The following is a 19040-nucleotide window of genomic DNA, read 5'->3' as shown; positions in this document are numbered from 1 at the left end:
TCAAAAGCGTTTTTGTTAACACCTTTAGTAAGAATATTGGCAAATTGTTGAAATGTACAAACAAAGGGAGTACAAATCTGCCCAAAAACAATCTTCTCTCTAATGAAATGTCGATTAACTTCGATATACTTCATTCTATCATGCTGAACCGGATTTACCATTATGTTAATAGTTCATTTATATCACAATATAGTGAAAATGGGATTGTCACGGGAAGACACAAATTAGCTAGTAAGGTCTTGAGCCACAACAACTCACTCACTCCAAGTGCCATAGCTCTGTACTCTAACTCAGCACTGGACCAAGAAACCACATCATGCTTCTTATTACGCCAAGTTACCAAGTTGCCACCTACTTTAATTCAATACCCAGAAGTGGACCATCTATCAGTCACTGAACCAGCATAATCTACATCAATTCATGCCTTAATACAAAGATGACTATGATTACTGAACAAAATACCTCGACTAGGATATCCCTGAATACAATAGACAACAGTAAGATGAGATGTGCGAGGAGAGTGTATAAACTGACTTACAACACTAACAGCATAAGCAATGTTGAGACAAGTCATATACAAGTAGATCAATTTTCCCACAAGACGCTGACACTAGCCAATATCCGCCAACCACTCTCCCTCAGAATCAGCCAACCTATGATTCTGCTCAATAGGAGTATCAACGGGACGAGAACCAAACTGACTAGAGTCACTAAGTACATCAAGGACATATTTACGCTGAGAGATAAAGATACCAGAGTAAGACCACAACCTCAATGCCCAAAAAATAGCGAAGATGCCCAAGGTCCTTAATCTCAAATTGACGTCCGAAATAAAGTTTTACCTCTGTAATGTCGGCACAATCATCTCCAATAAGGAAAATATCATCCACATAAACAATCAAAACAATAGTTTGGCCATGGCATGACGCAAGAAAGGGTATGATCAGCAGAACTCTAATGGAAACTAAACTGATGCATTGCCTTAGTAAAGTGCTCAGACTATGCACGAGGTGACTACTTCAGTCCATAGAGAAAACGGTGAAGACGATAGACATGTCCAGAAGAAGCAGCTGCAAGAAAACCAAGAGGTTGGACCATATAGACTTCTTCCTAAAAATCACCATTAAGAAATGCATTATTGACATCTAATAGAAAGACGGGCTACCCTCTAATAGGAACAACAGAAAAGAGAACTCGAATGGCGGTCATCTTGGCAACAAGAGTAAATGTCTCCTGGTAATCAATCCCATAAATTTAAGCATAACCTTTGGCCATCAGACGGGCCTTATAACGAACAATAGAACCATTAGGATTATGCTTAATGGCGAACACCCAACGGCATCCTACAGCCTTCCTCCTAGTCGAAAAAGAAACTAGTTACCAAGTTTAAGTTTTTTTAACAGCATTCAATTCATCAATGATAACTGCTCGCCACTTAAGATGAGCAATAGCATGCAACAGAAGTAAGAAAACTCTGATAGGCAGGTGAGAAAGCGAAATCAAATACATAATTAGAAATGGGATAAGTACAAGTGCGCTTACCCTTGCGAGTTGCGGTAGGACGATCATTACAAGGGACAGTACGAGGCGGAGCTAAAGGCGAGGAGCGAGCTGGTCTGGCATAGAAGTGATGGTAGTATTGCGTGGCTGCCGAGAGTAAACCTGCAATCAATGAGGTGACGAATTGACAGGAGATGGAGAAGGAAAAACGGACATGGGAAGATGAAATAACAAGGGAGAAGGTTCATCATCAAGGGAATCTAGAAGAAACCACTCAGGCTAAATGCCAACTAACCCAATGTAGTATGGGGTAAGTTCAAAGAATGAGACATCCCGAGAAATGAAACACCTTCGAGAGGGAGGATAATAATAGTGGTATCCTTTCTGGGTAGAAGGATAACACAAAAAAATACATTTTACGGCCTTAGAGTTAAGTTTAATGCGAGTTTGGTCAAGAATTTGAACAAAGCAGACACACCTAAACATACGCAAAAGAAGTGGAAACAAGGGACGATCCGGATAGAACTGAAGGAAGGGAGTGGCAAATTGAAGAACCTGGGAAGGGGTCCGATTAATAAAGTAAACAACAGTAAGAACTGCATCGACCCAATAAGATTGTGGTACGCTCATGCCAATAGAGAGGGCACCGGCTAATTCCAGAATATGACAATTTTTTCCTTTCTAATTGACAATTCTATTGTGGAGTCTTAACATTGGACATTTGATGTTCAAATGTCCAATGCCAGACTCTAAACAAAGCTTCAATACCTTACTATAGGTGTATTCGGTACCATGATCAAAACGGAAAGTCTTGACGGTACGACCAAACTAGGCATGAACCATAGCAAAAAATTGTTTGAAAATCCCATATACTTCACTCTTGTGTTTCATAAAATAAACACAAGTGATACGAATGTGGTCATTGATGAACAGGACAAAAAAGTAAAAACCAAGAGTGGATGTGACGAGGGAAGGACCTCACACATCAAAGTGAAGTAGGTCAAACAGAGCAAATGCAATAGTATTCATACTAATAGGATAATAAGAACGAAAAGGTTTAGCTAATTGACAAGTTTCACGAGAAAAAACAAGTGAATTGGTATTATTAAATAAAGCAATGAACATATGTTTCAAATATTCAAAGGAAATATGGCCTATGAGTAAGTGTCAACACATTACAAGTGTCTTATTAGACCGACTACTGCTACTAAGCTAAGAAATAGAATGAAAGTTAGGTAAAATAGGTGCGTCCAAGAGATACAAGCCATTTAGTTCATGTCCAGTGCCAATCGTCCTTTTCGAATAGGGAGGATGTACCGGTCACGTTATCTAAGACACCAGAATCAATGATCCATGGTGAAGAAGTGGTGGAAACAGTGTGCAGATGCAAAGGTACCTAAGCGAGCGAAAGTAGAGACCGACTGAGATGAAGTCACCATCTTATTAAAGAATTGCCTGAACTTGTCAAGCTCGGCCTGAGACATAGATACAGAATTCAAGGAGGAGGTAGTAGCTAAAAGGAGTGCCTGATCAGTAGTCGACTAAAAGACTACATGAGCTGAGGATCGTTGAGACAGTTGACATTACTGATTAAGACGACCATGATGCTTATAGCAACGGGCCTTCACGTGACCCACCTTTCCACAATGATCACACTTATGTCGCTGACGTATAGGCAGAGATCTACTAGAAGGTTATGGAGAAGGTATGCGAGCAAGCATAGCAGAATAGTCTCCAGAAGAGGGGTAGGACAGTTATACGACGACTCTCATCAGCCAAGATATAAAAATACGCAGTTTGTAAGGACAGAAAGGGATCCATACCCAATAAATGAACTCTCGTATACTCAAACTCATCCCGGAGACCGGTTAGAAACTTAAAGACTCGATTCTTATCCAAAATTGACACATATAATGCCTCATCAAGAGGGTCTTTCCAAGCATAGGACGAGAAATAAAAAAGTCAACTCTTCCCATCAAGCACGTAGCTATGATATATAAGTGGTGACTGAAGAGTCACCTTGCGAAATGCGGGAAATCTCACGCTCTAAGTTAAAGATCTGGACATTGTTTTGACGTTGCAGGTAGATACTCTTTGCAGAATCCCATATCTGGTTTCCGGTCTTGGAAAACATAAAGCCAACTGCAATGTGTGGTTGCATAGATGTAACCAGTTAAAAACGGACCACAGAGTCATTAGAAAACTATTTGGGATAAGTAATATTAATCGATACAGGTTGTTTGTCCACCCTTATGAGGTAACCGGTATTTCCTTTTCTACCAATAAACATTTCAACCGATCGTGCCCAAAGAAGATAATTAGAGCCATCTAATTTCAAGGTGGTCATTTGGATGCTTGGAAAGTTAGTTGAATGAGAGGGAAGACCACCCAATCCATCACTATTACTAGTGATCGAGGAAAAACACGTCTCGAAGGCCATCAAAAAGTCAATGTGCTTTAGTTTGAAGAGAGTTCAAATAAGAAATTGATCGTAGTACCCTAAAGGTAGCAATACACGGTCGTAGAGGCGTGGAAGGTGATCAAACAGTGTTGTAGGTGACTAGAGCAATCATTAACTCAATCGTAGGGCACCAAGGAGCAGTTCTGCCGCTACTGTAAGCTTCAAACAGCAACTTGTTGTTGTAACCTTCAAAAAACAACACTGTTGTGAGCACAGTCCCCAAACACCACAATTGCTGTGATCGTAGCCCCCAAACAACACTCTTGCTATGATCGCAACCCCCAAACAGCAGCTTGTGATCGCAGGTCACGTAAGTATTAAAAAACACAGCGCCTTCCTCAATTTTTTTAGCAAACAGCCAAGGAGATGTTGCCGCAAGTCTATGTGGATAGTCCAAGGGCCATCGTTTAGCCTAACAACAACTATGTTGTTGCTGTAAGGCTTCAATGTATTATAACGACCCTATCGCATGATGCGATAAAACCCTCATAGCGGTGATGTTTTAACCTAAGACGAGAGGTGTTAAAGATGGATTTAAGAGAAGAGGGAGACGATAGGGTTTGTAACAAGGAGGGGGGTGATGGAGGTAGGCTCTGATACCAAGTTCAATTGAAAGAACTCTTAAAATTAAATTAATTACAAAGCCCTAATTAAGCTTTAAAGGTGATTACATAGTCTAATAAGTGAAAAAAGACTAAAAAGGACAAAAGACAAAAAAAAACTAATAAAATAGAGTTATTCAACAATTTCTAAAGATATGCAACCAGCAGGAAAAATGGTAAGCAAGTAAGAAATGAAACTTCAATCACCTTCAAAGAAAAGATTTCTTAAAGAAAAAGCTGGGAAAAACTTCTTTCAGGATACTAATCCAAGCAATTCCAAACGTTCACAAGAAACCAGATTAAAGAAAAAAGGCAAAATTCATTCAATAATTAAAAGTTTATGTTACGTATTCTCATAATATCTATTTACAAAAAATAAACCCTTAACCAACCTACAAACCTTAAGAACCCGTTTGGATACACTTTAAAAATTAATATTTTTACATTTAAAAGTTGAAAAGTTAAAAAGGTTTTTTGGGTTAACTTTAACAAAAAGTCACTTTTAAAAGTAAAAAAATCTAAACTTTTTGAAAAAGTAAAAAAGAAATTACTTTCTACTTTTCAGAAAGTACTTTCTCCCGAAATTATTTTCTCCCACAGTTACTTTCTACTTTGTATCCATAGCCAAAATCCTAACCATTCATATAAAATGACATATTTCCTAATAATGACTCAAATACCCCAATTTTCATCACTTCTATCATATCAAACTTTTTACATAGTTTTAACACTACAAACATCATAATTTTCATATAAGTCATGAGATAGCTATGTTGTTCTTGAAACAAGCTTTATAATGTGTATCGGCTTCTCAATTGGATATTTGAGTACAAAGTTAATGAAATTCTAGGCACTGTGGGATTTGAAAACTTGGACCTTATTCCTGGCAAGTGTTCATCATGGTTCCAAATGACTCGATTAAGATTTAGAAGGCCAACTACTTTGGTATGCATCACAAAGGGTAGCCTTTGAGCTCATTAATTACATTTAACATTTATTCCACGCAATATTGGAAGATGATTTTCCTTCATTGTTAGCAAATAATTTATTTAGAACTTGGGAGATAGCATCCATGAAGACTCGGTCTTTCGGATAAGGTACCCTAATTGGTCTCAACTTCCCAGGTTTTTGTGGTTTAAGAAATCTTTTTCTATACATGGGAGAGAATTGATACTTAGATTCCATCAAAGTTTCTTCATTTCATTGATCTCCGAAATGGATATCAAATAAGTGCATGTTTAGTTGACTATGTTGAATAATCAGAACCAATGATGAAGATTCAGTTTCTTCCATTAATAATGTTATTTTTGTTTCTTCATCAGTTGAGTTAGTTCCAACAATTGAATTAGTATTGGGTTAGCTCACTTAAGGAAACAGAGTGGATGAAGGGATAGGCTAAGTGTACTAGCTTGGCAAACCGGAGTTATGTGTCCTCCTCGGGGGGGGAGAGGCCGGTAACCGATTTCTAAGAAGTGCCCTTCTCCGAACAAAAGATTGAAGTTCAGTAACAACATTTTTTTCAACTTTCTAAAGACGAAGAAGGAGAGACATTGACCTCACATCGCAGTAATTCATTCGCTTAAGGTTGTGATGTTGGATTGCCAACTTAAAAATAAAAAATAAAAAATAAAAAAAACCGTTATTTCAACATCTTGATCAATCCCAATTGTTTAATTGTATAACTTGTAGGAAAAAGATAAATGGCCAAAGTTGGAAATCATTCTTCACATTCATCTTTTTTCCTATCGAATCTCTAAACCAAAGAAAAACATATATTCAAAAATCACAGTACTTTCGAAGCCTATAAGTACTTTGAAATAAATTTCAAGTCCATTTCTTACTTCTCTTCTAATTAGTATTAGTAGAAGCAAATCCCTTCTTTAAGGCTATCTTTGCTTTCAGAGCTTGCGTCCGGAGAGGGGCTTTTTTTCTGTGATTGGCTTCTTATCAGCTTTTGGCATCGTTAATTCAAATGAGATTGAAGATCCCACTTTTCTAGTTAACAACAAAATACAGCTACAAGTTTCTATTTCAATATTCTATCATTCTCTTGGTATATATTATTCAAAAATAAGAATTACATGCATATCACATAGTTTAATTCAAATTTTGCATATCGAACCTTTCCATGATATAGGAACCAGCTATCAAGAATTATAAGATGTAATACATATATATATATATATATATATAGGGTCCCGTTCAGCAACAAACATTTTGACAAACATTTTGGCAAAACATTTTTCAAAACATGGGTTAGAGGTTTTGGAATGGGCTGATTTTTTGTGAGGATGATCTCTACGGTGAGGAGATCATCCTCACCAAAAATCAGCCCATTCCAAAACCTCTAACCCATGTTTTGAAAAATGTTTTGCCAAAATGTTTGTTGCTGAACATTTCCCATATATATATATATATATGTATATATGCATGTATTGTTATGGTATGAATTTTCTAATTGTTTCCTTTACCTTTTAGTTTCAATGAGTAGATGCGTGGATTTTCATCTACGGCCAACCTTTTTTAGAGTCACCTTTCATTGGATTTGAAATGGGTGTGAGTGGTAATCCAAAAAGAAGGATTCTCTTATCAAGGTTGCGGTTCAAATACTAGGTAAGGTGGTTCGATTGAAAAAGGGGAAGGTGTGATGGTTGCCTTTGTGTTATTTCTGATTTCTAAATTGATCTCCTTTCCTCATGAAATTAGACTGATTTGAATTGTATTTTCGGAGCTAGATGGATTTAGGTCTTCACTTGACAAAGCTTGGTTTTGTTCGAATGTATCTCCCAGGATGTGAGCAAATGATATGTGTGCTTGTACACAAGGCTAATCTAAAATTATAAATTTTGGATGTTCAAGAGATACTAGAAAATATATCTACATAATCAAACCATGAAAAAGTGGGAATCTAGCATTTATATGGTCCCCAACTAAGAAGTTTCCTCCGCTCTTTCCAAGTACCCAAGGTACGAGGAGATGTTTTAGTATATAATTCATTAAAGGGCTTTTGAATATGGCTCTATTATACATTTAGAATAGATTTCAAAACAAATTATATAATTGCATAGTTTTTTGGAGTATGGTGTTTCTACTTGTAAGTTCTGGGGAGATTTTGGTTGAATTCTGACGTCTCAGAAGTTTCTTGGGGACTCGATAGCAAAGTATTAGTGAGCCAAGAATCTAGAGGTCGTAAATCTTAGTGGGATTCCAACAAAGTTTTGACGCTTTTGTGTCCTTTTAGGGAATTTAAGGATTCGAGGATAGGGATTTAGGTAGAACTGCAGTACTTCTGAGACTTTGGGGATCAAGTCTTGGTAGGGTCACGATACTTCAAGGTTTCGGGGGACTTCAGGAACTAGGATTTTGGCAGAACTTCAGTGATTCGGGGTTTAGAGTAGGCCTGTCAATGGATAGTCAAAAATTCAAATTCAGATATTTATTTAACATTTGCATGTATTTCGTATATGGATTCAAATATTGATACATTCAATCCAATTGAAAAATAAACAAATAAATATTATATAGATAGTAAAATACTTTTCTTTAATGTATTTTACACTTTTCTTTGATGTATTGTACACATTCAATCTATCTTCACTCCAAATTCATGAGACTTTGGGTTTGCTTGCGAACTAGAATCACCATGGCTCTCCGGCGAACGCCCATTGCAGATAAGTTCCTCTATCTCCCCCTCTCTCACATCTCCAACATCAAGAAAAAAATCCTCAATTTTTTTACTCCAAAATCCATCGTTTTAAAGTGCTTCCCCAAAATCCTATCTTTCCCTAAGGTTTAAAAATTGAGGTAAATACAATCTGAAAGTCTAAAATGAAGGATCATGGGTCTGAGAATTGAGATGAATGTGTTTGGAAAAAAAAATAATGGTTTTTTAACATTGATCGAAGAATAAGGATGTGGGTTTGTTGCTTTTGCTTGATAGGTTGAAGATGAATGGTTTGGGGGGAAAATTAAGATTTATTTTTCATACAAGTTGAATAAGAGGGGTTTTGGTACAAGTTTAAGATGAATGGGTTTGAAGATGAAAATCAAGAGCTGAAGATGACTAGGTTTGATAAAAAAAAATTAGGGTTTTCCTTCCACCAGTAGGTTCAGGCTTTTTTTATTAATCAAAAATTTATTTTGTTAATTTTTTAGGATTTTTGAAAAACAAGGGTTTTGTATAATTTGAGTTTGAATCGGATATTTTCGAATATCCGATAAGTTAATCGGATTCGATTCGGATATTGATTTTGAATATCCGCAGGATTCCTGATTTGAATTCGAAAATTGAAAAAAAAAAAAATATATATATATATATATATATATATATATATATATATATATATATCGGATTTGAATTCGGATATAGGCATATCTGATTTGATTGGTATCCATTGACATGCCAAGTTTAGGGGACTCAAGATTCTGGCATGGCTTCAGCATCAGGGTTTGGGAAGTTGGGAGAATAGAAGGCTTCAAAAAGCTATATTCAAGATTTTGGAGGGTGGGGAAGCTCTTAGGTTCACTCCAAGGGCAAAAGGGGGATTTTCAAGTGAGTAACAATGAGGGGAGGGCCTCTTATATGGCCCCATTTGAATTGAAGAGAACACTCAAGCGGGGAGGTTTTTCTTGTACACTTTATGCACAACCGAATTTCAATCTGGGTCTTTGTTAAGACCGACTTTGAAGTTTGATCTCAGTCATACCCTGAACACTCACCTAAAATGCCATCAAGGGCATGCTGGTGGTGGTTAAATCACCCCTGACATGACAGAATTTCAATATTTGAACAATGCTGAATTTTTTACTCACTTGCATTAACTTAGGTCATATGACATCTTTGGCTTCTTAAGGTCCATTTTTTGAAATACTTCTGATTTTAAGGTCTAATTCTTGATTTCCCGAATTCTTGAAAACTTTTTCAGCTTCTGAAATTCTTGATTCTCCTCCTAGATTCCTCAGGATTGCTGATCTTTGGGATTTCTGCTGCTTCATCAAGCATTATGATAATGTGTTGCAAATTTTGGGGTGTCTACACAATGTTTATTATTATTTTTTAACTATGAAAATAAATCATATATAAGTAACTAATGCCTAACAAAAAAACTATATAAGTAATTAAGATTTTCAGCTATGAAATAAATCATATATATGTAATTAATGCCTAGCAAAAAAATACAAGTAATATTTTTTTATAAGTAAAAATTTATTAAGAAGAGAAAGGATACAAAGAAGGCTAAGGCGATCGAGATGACCAGCCACAAAGCAAGCACACACTAACTATTACACAAGGTGTCCCATTTAAAAACAAAATCTTCAAAGAACACGCCTTTAAAATCAGATCACAACTTACACCAAAAGAACATGAAACCTAAGATGTTGAGAATAAGCTCCTGGGAAGATGTTTTCAAGCCTTTGAAGATCCTCTTATTTCTCTCGAACCATAACCCCCAAGCAGTGGCAAAAGGAAGAATTTTCCTTCTCCTCGCAGCCATAGACAAATCCCAACTTTGGAGAAGAGAGAGTCAAATTAGAAAATAACCAAGAAATCTTGGAAAGGCCAAAGAAATGAGACCACACAAGAGAAGATACTTTATAATAAATTAAAATGTGATCCACTGATTCGCCATTCAAGTTGCAAAGAAAGCAAAGTTTGGAGTCACAAAACCCTTTCAAATTAAATTATCAAGAGTAGGTAATTTCTTGAGCACCACTAACCAAGCAGAAAAACGCACATTGGAGGGAACCTTTGAACCCTAAATGAATGGTGTGGGGAAATGATTGAAAGAAATATGGGAAGTGTGCAATCCAAAAGCAAAAGACTTTACAGTGAATATATTACTTCTCGTACGAGTCCACTCCCTTCTGTCATCATCCACAAATGTCCATTGAGCCTAATCAAGGTGAGCCATCAAGTTTGTCAAATCTTGAAGTTCCCAATCATTGAAGTCCCTCCTGAAACCCAGATCCCACACAAGCTCCATTCTCTCTAAGTTCAAGTAGGCATTGCACAGCTTTCCTTTTTTAGAGGAAAGATCATAGAGCCTTGGGCATTGATGGCACAGGGCAGAGACACCACACCACCAGTCCTCCCAGAATCTCATCCTATTGCCTTTGCCTATTGGAAAATAGTAGTTAGTAGTCTAATTCTATCTTTTCTGCTCTTCACTTCGATTAATAAAACTCGAAGGTATTGCAGCCAAACTTTTTTGAAAATGAAAGATTTCAATTCAATTTTTAAGCAAAAACCTGAATCTGAGTGTGAACCTATCCTTATCATAAATAAAACAAAAAATCTCAACTGAAGATCAGTCATCTTCCCCAAAACCTCTGAGAATCCGCTCCAGGTATGCCTTTGTTTGGTTCACAGAATAACATTCTCTAGACTTATAATCATTTCAGAGTTTCTATACATTTGTGCTGATAAACAACAATTGCTTTTCTTCTGCTTGTAAAACAGTTCAGACGATGGAACAAATTCATCTTTGTGATTAACCCATATCAAGAGCACGCTTAGTTTACCCTTAGTGAGGTGATAATTAAGCAGCCTTTTACAAATATATATATAAGTAATTGACCAACCAGTAATCATTTTTAATCACTGTTGAGTACTAATTGTAATTCTGATCTAATAATATATAATCTTTTCACTATCAAAAAAATCTAATAATAAAAAATAAAATAATCTGATTTAAACTATTTTCGTACGAAATTAAAAAATATTTTCACAAAATTAATTTGATTTAAGTCATAAATTGAGCTAGGGTTCAAAACATATAATTATTCAAGCACAAACATGGTATGTTAGACTGGAAAACAACTGGTTTTCCACAATTTTCTAAAATGTTCACCCTACAATTCTACACAAAAAGAAATGTAGCTCTAGATCATTTGTTAGTGCGTCATAGATTTATAGATATACTGCATTTACATCCCTACAACTTTAATCCACAATGGATCTGCATTAAAAAAATGTATGGATGGATTATATGATAACCTTTAAACAAGGGAAAAAAACCTATTTCTTACCTTGCATGCTTTCATCTTCAAAAATTACACAGAAGAGGTTTTTCTACTTATTGATGCAATAAAAATGATGTGGGGATTAAAAAATAATGGGTTTCTACACATTTAAGTGTAAAATCTATGGTTCGGTTAACTTTGAAGTGATGAGTTCAAGTCCAGCTTACCCATCCAAAAATAATCTATGGTTTGGTTGACATGACTGATACATTTCCATCGAAGTATTTAAATTTTTTTATTTCGACTTAAATGAAAAACTAACCCTAATAAGTAAAATTTCCCAAATATTCAGATATGTTTCCAAAAATATTGCATTTTTGAAAATCCAATGGTGGTGTGACATTAGTTGAGAGCAAGAAATTCTGTCAATTTCAGTCGAAGTGCATCAACATTTACTTCTATATCATCCATGCATGATCTATCCATCTCTTAGTACCATGAGCATTGAAGATGTAATAAGATTAAAAATATTAGAAAAAGATACAATATATCAAGCATATCACTAACTTATTCCAAAGATAATGCAACCAACTAAAAAGCACACTGAAGTATTGTAGTAAAATGGATAAGAGAGGGAAGAGAGAAATTAAAATATATATATACTAGTATGAGCTTAAATTTTGGACAAGATTTACCGAGATGATTGTGGACTCTCATTCGCAGAGCTATCTCCATCTTGAACATATGATTTGTTGGCTTCAAGTGCAAGGGTGTCAAGATTAGGTGATGATCCGAAGGCAGGTGGTGGATGACTGCTGGGAATTAATGAGAAGATAAAAATCCCAACAACAAAATCCATGAAAGTTACAATTATATATAAAAAAAGAAAAAGAGTGTGTCTTCACCTATGACAAAGCTTTTTTTTTTCACTTCAATAACCCTAATTATACAAGAATTTACATATCACCTATGATTAGCATCTCCTTTTAGTATTAAAGACCCCATGTAGTCTTCAATTAGTAATTTCTGAAAAGAGCCCCTCCCATCTTTCCATATTTCACTCTTCCTTTTAAATCTTTGGTTGTCACACTTAATGCATCTTACTTCTTACTCTCCAACTTCTCTTCCGCATTCTTGCAATTCTATAAACATCTTCATCACCATCCTTTTTTACCAACTATTGTACAAGCATGCCTTATAGTTTGCATCACTTACTACTTTATTTGTTCCTCCTCAACACTTACATATTTCCAAAGCTTTCCTCACTCTCGATCATCACAAATATTACCAGGACCTCTTTTCTCTAATGCCTTCTAGACCTCACCAGACCACCATGACCCATTCTGACATCTAAAGAATGGTTTCAGAAGTTCTTTAACACAATTGTCCATTTCATCCCACGACACGGTGCCTTTCTTTCAATTCCTCCAACTATAAAAGACATTTAAAATTCCCCCACCTTACCATGGAACCTTTTACCTCCAATCTTTCTTCCATCTCTTAATGGAAACATAAAGAAACAACTAACATGTGGTATGTATTCATAAACTATCCTAGGATAAACTAATTGTCTTTGCATATTGAAAGTTAATACATTCTAAGAAGGAAAAGTAGATTCAGCTTGGCTACTACTAGATCCACAATTGAATACCACGAAACAAAATATAGACAATGTACAACTAAGAAGAAAACGAACTATACCTCTTTCTGGTAGGGTGTTTTGAACTTTGAGGATCTTCTTCACTTGGAGAGTTTGAAGGGAAAAAATCAATTGAATTTTCATCAGATATAGGAGTAACCTGCAACAATATATTTAAGTTACAGATATTAAGACATATAACACTCGCAACATGAACAAAATAACAAGAAAAATGAAGGAAAAAAGTCCTCTCTAAACATTCAACATTAAAAGTTGGGAAACGATACACAACATGGAAAAATGGAATCAGGTGTAGCATTCACATAATCATCCAGTTTATTAACTAAGGGCATAAAAAGATGAAGTAAAACACCTTCAATGTCTTGTTGAAGAGAAATTTCAAGCAACAAATTGAGATAACCAATCAGGTCAGACTAGCATCCATAAGTTGGATTATATTTGGTTGAGCGGAAAAAATAAAACAATTTATCCCATTTTGTTGAATAGGTAGCATCGCAAAGCATATAAGTAGTTTAGAAATAGCGGTATGCTTCTTTATATAGTTAGCTAAGGATCAAAACTATTGAAATTGGTATTGCTTCCAACATTATTAAACAGGGAGGCATGGGTTTCAGCACCTCAATGGTCTAAAGCATGAGACATAAGCCTCAAGACAAGAAGTTTATGCCTCATGGCGAACTTTTTAATCAAGTCATCCTCATTATTGTCAAAGCCTTGCACTAAAAATTTGGAGTTAGCAGAACGAATCTCATTCCATCATTTAACACTGTCTGTGGTTTGGTAATTCATTTGTGTTCATACACACTATCACTACCTCAATCCATATCTTTTTTAGTCTCCATTTCGCTCTTTTAGAACCTTAAACTTGCATGTTCCTTCTAATTGGGGATATTATCGATCTTCATTGCACATGAAAAAACCATCAAAATTGGCTTCCCTTTAGTAAAAAAAATTCTACATTTGATGAATGCATTCATTTTATAATTTTATCTTCCTTAATCCTTCCCAACCATCAATTTCAACATCCTCATCTCTGCTACTCTCAATCTATAAAAATGTTTCATCACCAGCCAACTTTCAACTCCATAAAGCATAGCCTATCTTACAATAGTTTTATAAGATTTTCCTTTTAATTTGATTGGGATACATCAGTTACATAGCACCCTAAAAGCAAAACTCCAACTCTAATTCTATGGGCAACATCATACTACACGTCAATTTGGAAAAGGAATTAAAGAAATAAGGATAGTTTATGCCCTGGTGGGTGAGCCAAAAAGTGATGATGTTGAGGGAAACAATACTCAGCCTCCTCAAATTGTCCAACTATTGGCGAAAATTGAGTAGTTGATCCTACTTGAATTACCTAGTTGGTAGTACCACCTATGAAGAGTATGCAACAAGTAATTGACTTAGTTCCTAGAGCATCCTTGCCAAATCAAGCACCTTAATAGTATGTCACCCATGAATCGATTGGAGATGTGGAGACAAGGAGAGGAATTCAGACAGAAAGGGCTGGTATGAGAGAGCAAGAGTTTGAGTGTTGTTCCAACACTAGTTACTCCAAAGAAGAATGGATCTTGGTGGATGCGCGTTGACAGTCACGTCATCAACATGATAACTATCAAATACCGATTTTCTATACCACCACTAGAGGACATCTTGTCCAAGTCATCGAATTTTTCAAAACTTGACTTGAGGAGTGATATCACTAGAAACAGATCAGCCTTGATGACGAATGAAGACAGATTTTAAGATCCCTGATGGTTTTTATGAGTGTCTCGTATAGCCTTTTGGACTCTCTAATGCCCCAAGTAGTAGGGTTGAAACCTGGGTAGACTGGCCCGAACTCAACCTGGGCTCAACCCTTTTGGCCGACAAGGTTGGGCAAAGTTATGTAAAAGATGAGTTGAGCCACCTCAATTCAAATTGAGGGCTCAAAGCAACCCAACTCAACCCAAACCCGATGCTATATACTAATATATAAATGTTTTTTAACACTAGTTATATACTTTTATTTAGCTTTTTAATTCCATCTCATTATCATGACTTGTGTTCGATTGGATATTATTAACGAGGGCTTTGGTTTAGTATGGTTTGTCTAAATATTCTCTCAATAATGGATTTGAATGTTGTATGCAATTTTATTTGTTAGTGATTTTGTTTTCGATGTTGTATTTCCTTTTAAGATATACAATTTATTTGATTATCAAAATGAATTTAGGGTTGTTCAACGAGCCCCACCCTCCAAAATTTACCTAACTCGGGCTAACCCGATCTCAACCCGATTTTAGAATATCAAGCTCGGGTTGAGTTTGTGTTAGTGAGCTCAGGCCCAATGTTGCAGCTCTACCGAGTACATTCATGAGCATTATGACTGAGGTACTATATCCTTATATTGGTTCGTTTGTCATTTCGTATTAGGATTATGTTTTTATCCGAGCACTTCGGCATCGGTGACATTACTTACTACATCGTGAGCTAGTGGTATTTTTGGATCATGAGGAATTACACTATCCCAACTCCCAAAAGAAATTAAATCTACATCATGCCAAGTGTAAGGATTATCTTTAGGAGTTCAATTTCCTATTGAAAACAAATCAAGTGAATCCAATAAGGCAGTAGCTGCATCGACTAGGCAGGTTATTTTATTTACTACTTTGAGGGTTCTACCACTTGGGTTGAGCCTGGATTTACCCTATAACCAGCCCAAGTTGTAGCCCTATGCACAATCAACATATATATTAAACGGGCCTACCTTGGATAGCATTATTAGGCCCAATTAAAAATCGTCTTGTCTAAAAGACCCAACCCAAACTAATACCCATATGTGTGGGGCCCCATCCTATTATGGATAAAAACCACTATAACAGCAAAAACCTAAAATATACAGATTCAAATTTCAGGAGACCGAGATTCAAATATTTCTTAAGTTTGAGTGTTTTGACAACTTGAAAAGTTTTATTTTATACAAATGAAATATTTTATGTGCTATTGAAATTCCTAGGTGTGACATCCACACTTCTTGCAAAAGTACTAGAATACCATAGGTATTGATTTCAATCTCATCCAATACTAATCAAGCAAGAGAAGCTCAGACCATTTGGGAGTAGAATCTGTGTAGTAAGCATGTAAAACATTCAAAATAGCATCGCATCGTGAAGGAATGGATCAAAGACCTTTTGTTCAAGTGATATTGAAGTTTTGAAAGATGTAAGTTCTGTTTCTAAGAATTTTGTCTTTGATGGGATCTCATTATTAATAGTGTCAGGTGGTAGAGTTTCGATTACTTTTATTTTCATTTTTTCCCTTTGTAGACCATCTTGACCTCTAAATAGCATCACATCAGTCATAAGGACATATGACCACTAATGGGTCGCCCAGGAAAATGAGAAAGAAAAAAAAAATTAAGAAATCAGAGATTCCTACTTTCAATTTCAGAATAATATTGGAAAATAAATTTCTACATATTAGAAAACAATTAATTCAGAGGCCCTAAGACAATAATTGAGAATCTAATAATTTTTTTCCAAAAAGTTTTTTTCTTACCTGCACAAGGCGGACTTCAATTGCTGGTCTATTAGCAGACTCATGAGCCATTTGCAGTAATCTCTTGTGTTTGAGAACATCTTCTGCCCTCTCCGCATTGACATCCAACGCATATCTTCAATGCAGTAAATCAAATCCACCGACAAAACATAATCATTGAATAACCACAAACATAAATAAGCAGTAATTTATACCATCAAATATCATAATTCACAACATTATAATCTAATCCAAATAGGGGGAAAAAATTAAAACATAAATGAAAAATAATACAACCACCTTATAAATCAAAAAAGACTAAACATAAATTTGAACCCTCGAATTCCATATTCAAATATCAAGATCGAACAAAAAAACACGACTGATACAACTAAAACAACACTTAAAAATCGAAAAGGAATAAAAGAAATGTTGAGATTAGAATACCTAGCAGGCAATCGATTAAAATGAGTCCAAAGCTCATCTTCGAAACTAGGAAGATTCGCCTCTTCGTTATTAGAATCCTTGAGTCGACGAAGAACCTCGTTGTAAACCTCAAGCTTCTGTCTTTGTTGCCGAGGGTTTGTTGGTGATGAATCCATAGTTCTACTACTGCAACTCTCGTTATCTTCCATCGTCATTAAAGAACACAAGATCACAAAATCAAACACAGAATCAAATTGAGAAAACTCCCTCACTATCTCTATCTCTCTTTATGAGATCCGAAGGTATCTCTAAAGTTTATGATCTCTCATGATTAAAATGCGAAAAAGAAAAAGATTCGTACAGAAACCTAAGAAAGAAAATGAGAAGATTTGAGAATTTGTTTTGTTTTAGTTTCTTTTGCATGAGAGAGAAACAACTCTCTCTCTCTCTCTCTCTCTCTCTCTCTGTTCAGTTTTGGTTTGGCGGAATGTTTAACGGCGTACTGCGCACTCATCCGCCCATGTCGACGTGGATTTTTTTAACTATGTTTAGCCACTTTGCTTATTTGGAAATATTATTTTATATTTTAGTTGATTTCCCATACATTTTGGTAAATATGGTAAATATTTCTCTCCGTCTTTTCAAATGACATTGTTCTCCTCTTAAAGACTTTCATCCAATGACCTAAATACCCTCATCTTCAATACCCTTGAAAATCTTCTCCCAAGAACTAGTTATTTTTAAGCTCTTCAATATCGGGATCGGGTAAATATTTAATTACCTTCAAAACCTTTTTAAAAATGAGTCTGACTAACCTTACTAACATAGTGAGGAAAAGCTGTCTTACTAAATCTCATACACCATCAAAAAGATCTCGAGATATGTACACTAAAATCTCGAGATTTAAGCCTTTCTTCTTCACTATCTTAGTAAGGAAAGGGTTTCTCTTTGGAAAACCCTTTCTATACAAAAGTTGTATCTTGCTCTCTAGGTTTGCTAGTTGAATGAGATAGAATCCTAAAGTTAAATATTTGAAGGAGAAAAATCAAAGTAAAATCCATTTAGATTTTACTTTCCAAAAATCCTTTTTTTTTCATAGGATTGATTGAAGGTTGAAAGTGAAAAAACCTTGAGATGGAAAATTAGGGCAAAAAATTGTATGAAGATGATGGCTTTGGAAAAGAAAAATCAAGGGACTTTGGCTAGAGGTTTGGAAACAAGGGCACTAAGGTCATTTTTTATTAGTGTTTCATAATAGACTAAGGTTTAAGGCTTGTAATCAATTTGGAATCACAGGTATTTCTAATATAAACAAAATGTGTAGGCCTATGCATATACCTTAAAAGAGTGTTGATAATATGACGAACTTTTGGTGGACAGACTTGACGCACACTGACGTGGAAGCACATAACTTATTGAAAAATAAAAAGAGAAAATTTCTCTCTCAACCGTTCTTTGCCCACATATTTATTTTTTTAGATTTCAAATCTTAAAAATGATTGTTTGGCCCACATTAACAATCCAACAACACAGACATCTAGATTTCATGAAAGTATTATATTCAAAAATATAATAATAAATATTTTTCGAGCTTGATCCATGGTATATAAAATGGACGACTACCGGGCACCCACATTTAAAAATAAAATTCGAAGGGTGAAAAATAACATTTTATTTTATTTTATTTTTAAAGTTCATATAGTTTTATCCTCGACAATCCCATTTCATGGGATCATGATTTGAATGTCACAAGGTGATCAGATCTAAAAGTTTCTTTTTTCCACTATGGGCAGGAGAGAGAAACTCTATTTTTCTCTTTTTTATTTTTTATTAAGTTATGTGCTTTCACACTAACGTGCGTCAAGTCCGTTCCCCAAAAGTTTGTCATATTATAAGCACTCAT

At 35.4% G+C, this 19040-nt stretch overlaps 1 protein-coding gene across 2 annotated transcripts in view; it reads right to left on the bottom strand.

Annotated features, from left to right (window-relative positions):
* LOC147404770 (serine/threonine-protein kinase STY46-like) overlaps positions 1-17629 on the bottom strand; it is a 58881-nt gene extending 41252 nt beyond the window's left edge. The window contains exons 1-4 of one of the 2 annotated variants that reach the window (XM_086440845.1): positions 17159-17629; positions 16733-16847; positions 13228-13325; positions 12222-12338 (exon numbers count right to left, since the gene is read on the bottom strand). In XM_086440845.1, coding sequence (XP_086296971.1) covers positions 12222-12338; positions 13228-13325; positions 16733-16847; positions 17159-17352 — 524 coding nt within the window. In that variant the 5' untranslated portion in view covers positions 17353-17629. The remainder of the gene's footprint in view (positions 1-12221; positions 12339-13227; positions 13326-16732; positions 16848-17158) is intronic. The other variant, XM_086440846.1, reaches the window with a different exon arrangement.
* Between the last annotated feature and the right edge of the window lie 1411 nt (positions 17630-19040).

The sequence above is a fragment of the Akebia trifoliata genome, chromosome 4 (assembly GCF_017979445.1).
Source record: "Akebia trifoliata isolate Shusen 1 chromosome 4, ASM1797944v1, whole genome shotgun sequence".
Taxonomy (NCBI): Eukaryota; Viridiplantae; Streptophyta; class Magnoliopsida; order Ranunculales; family Lardizabalaceae; genus Akebia; species Akebia trifoliata.
This window is presented reverse-complemented; position numbering and strand designations above follow the sequence as displayed.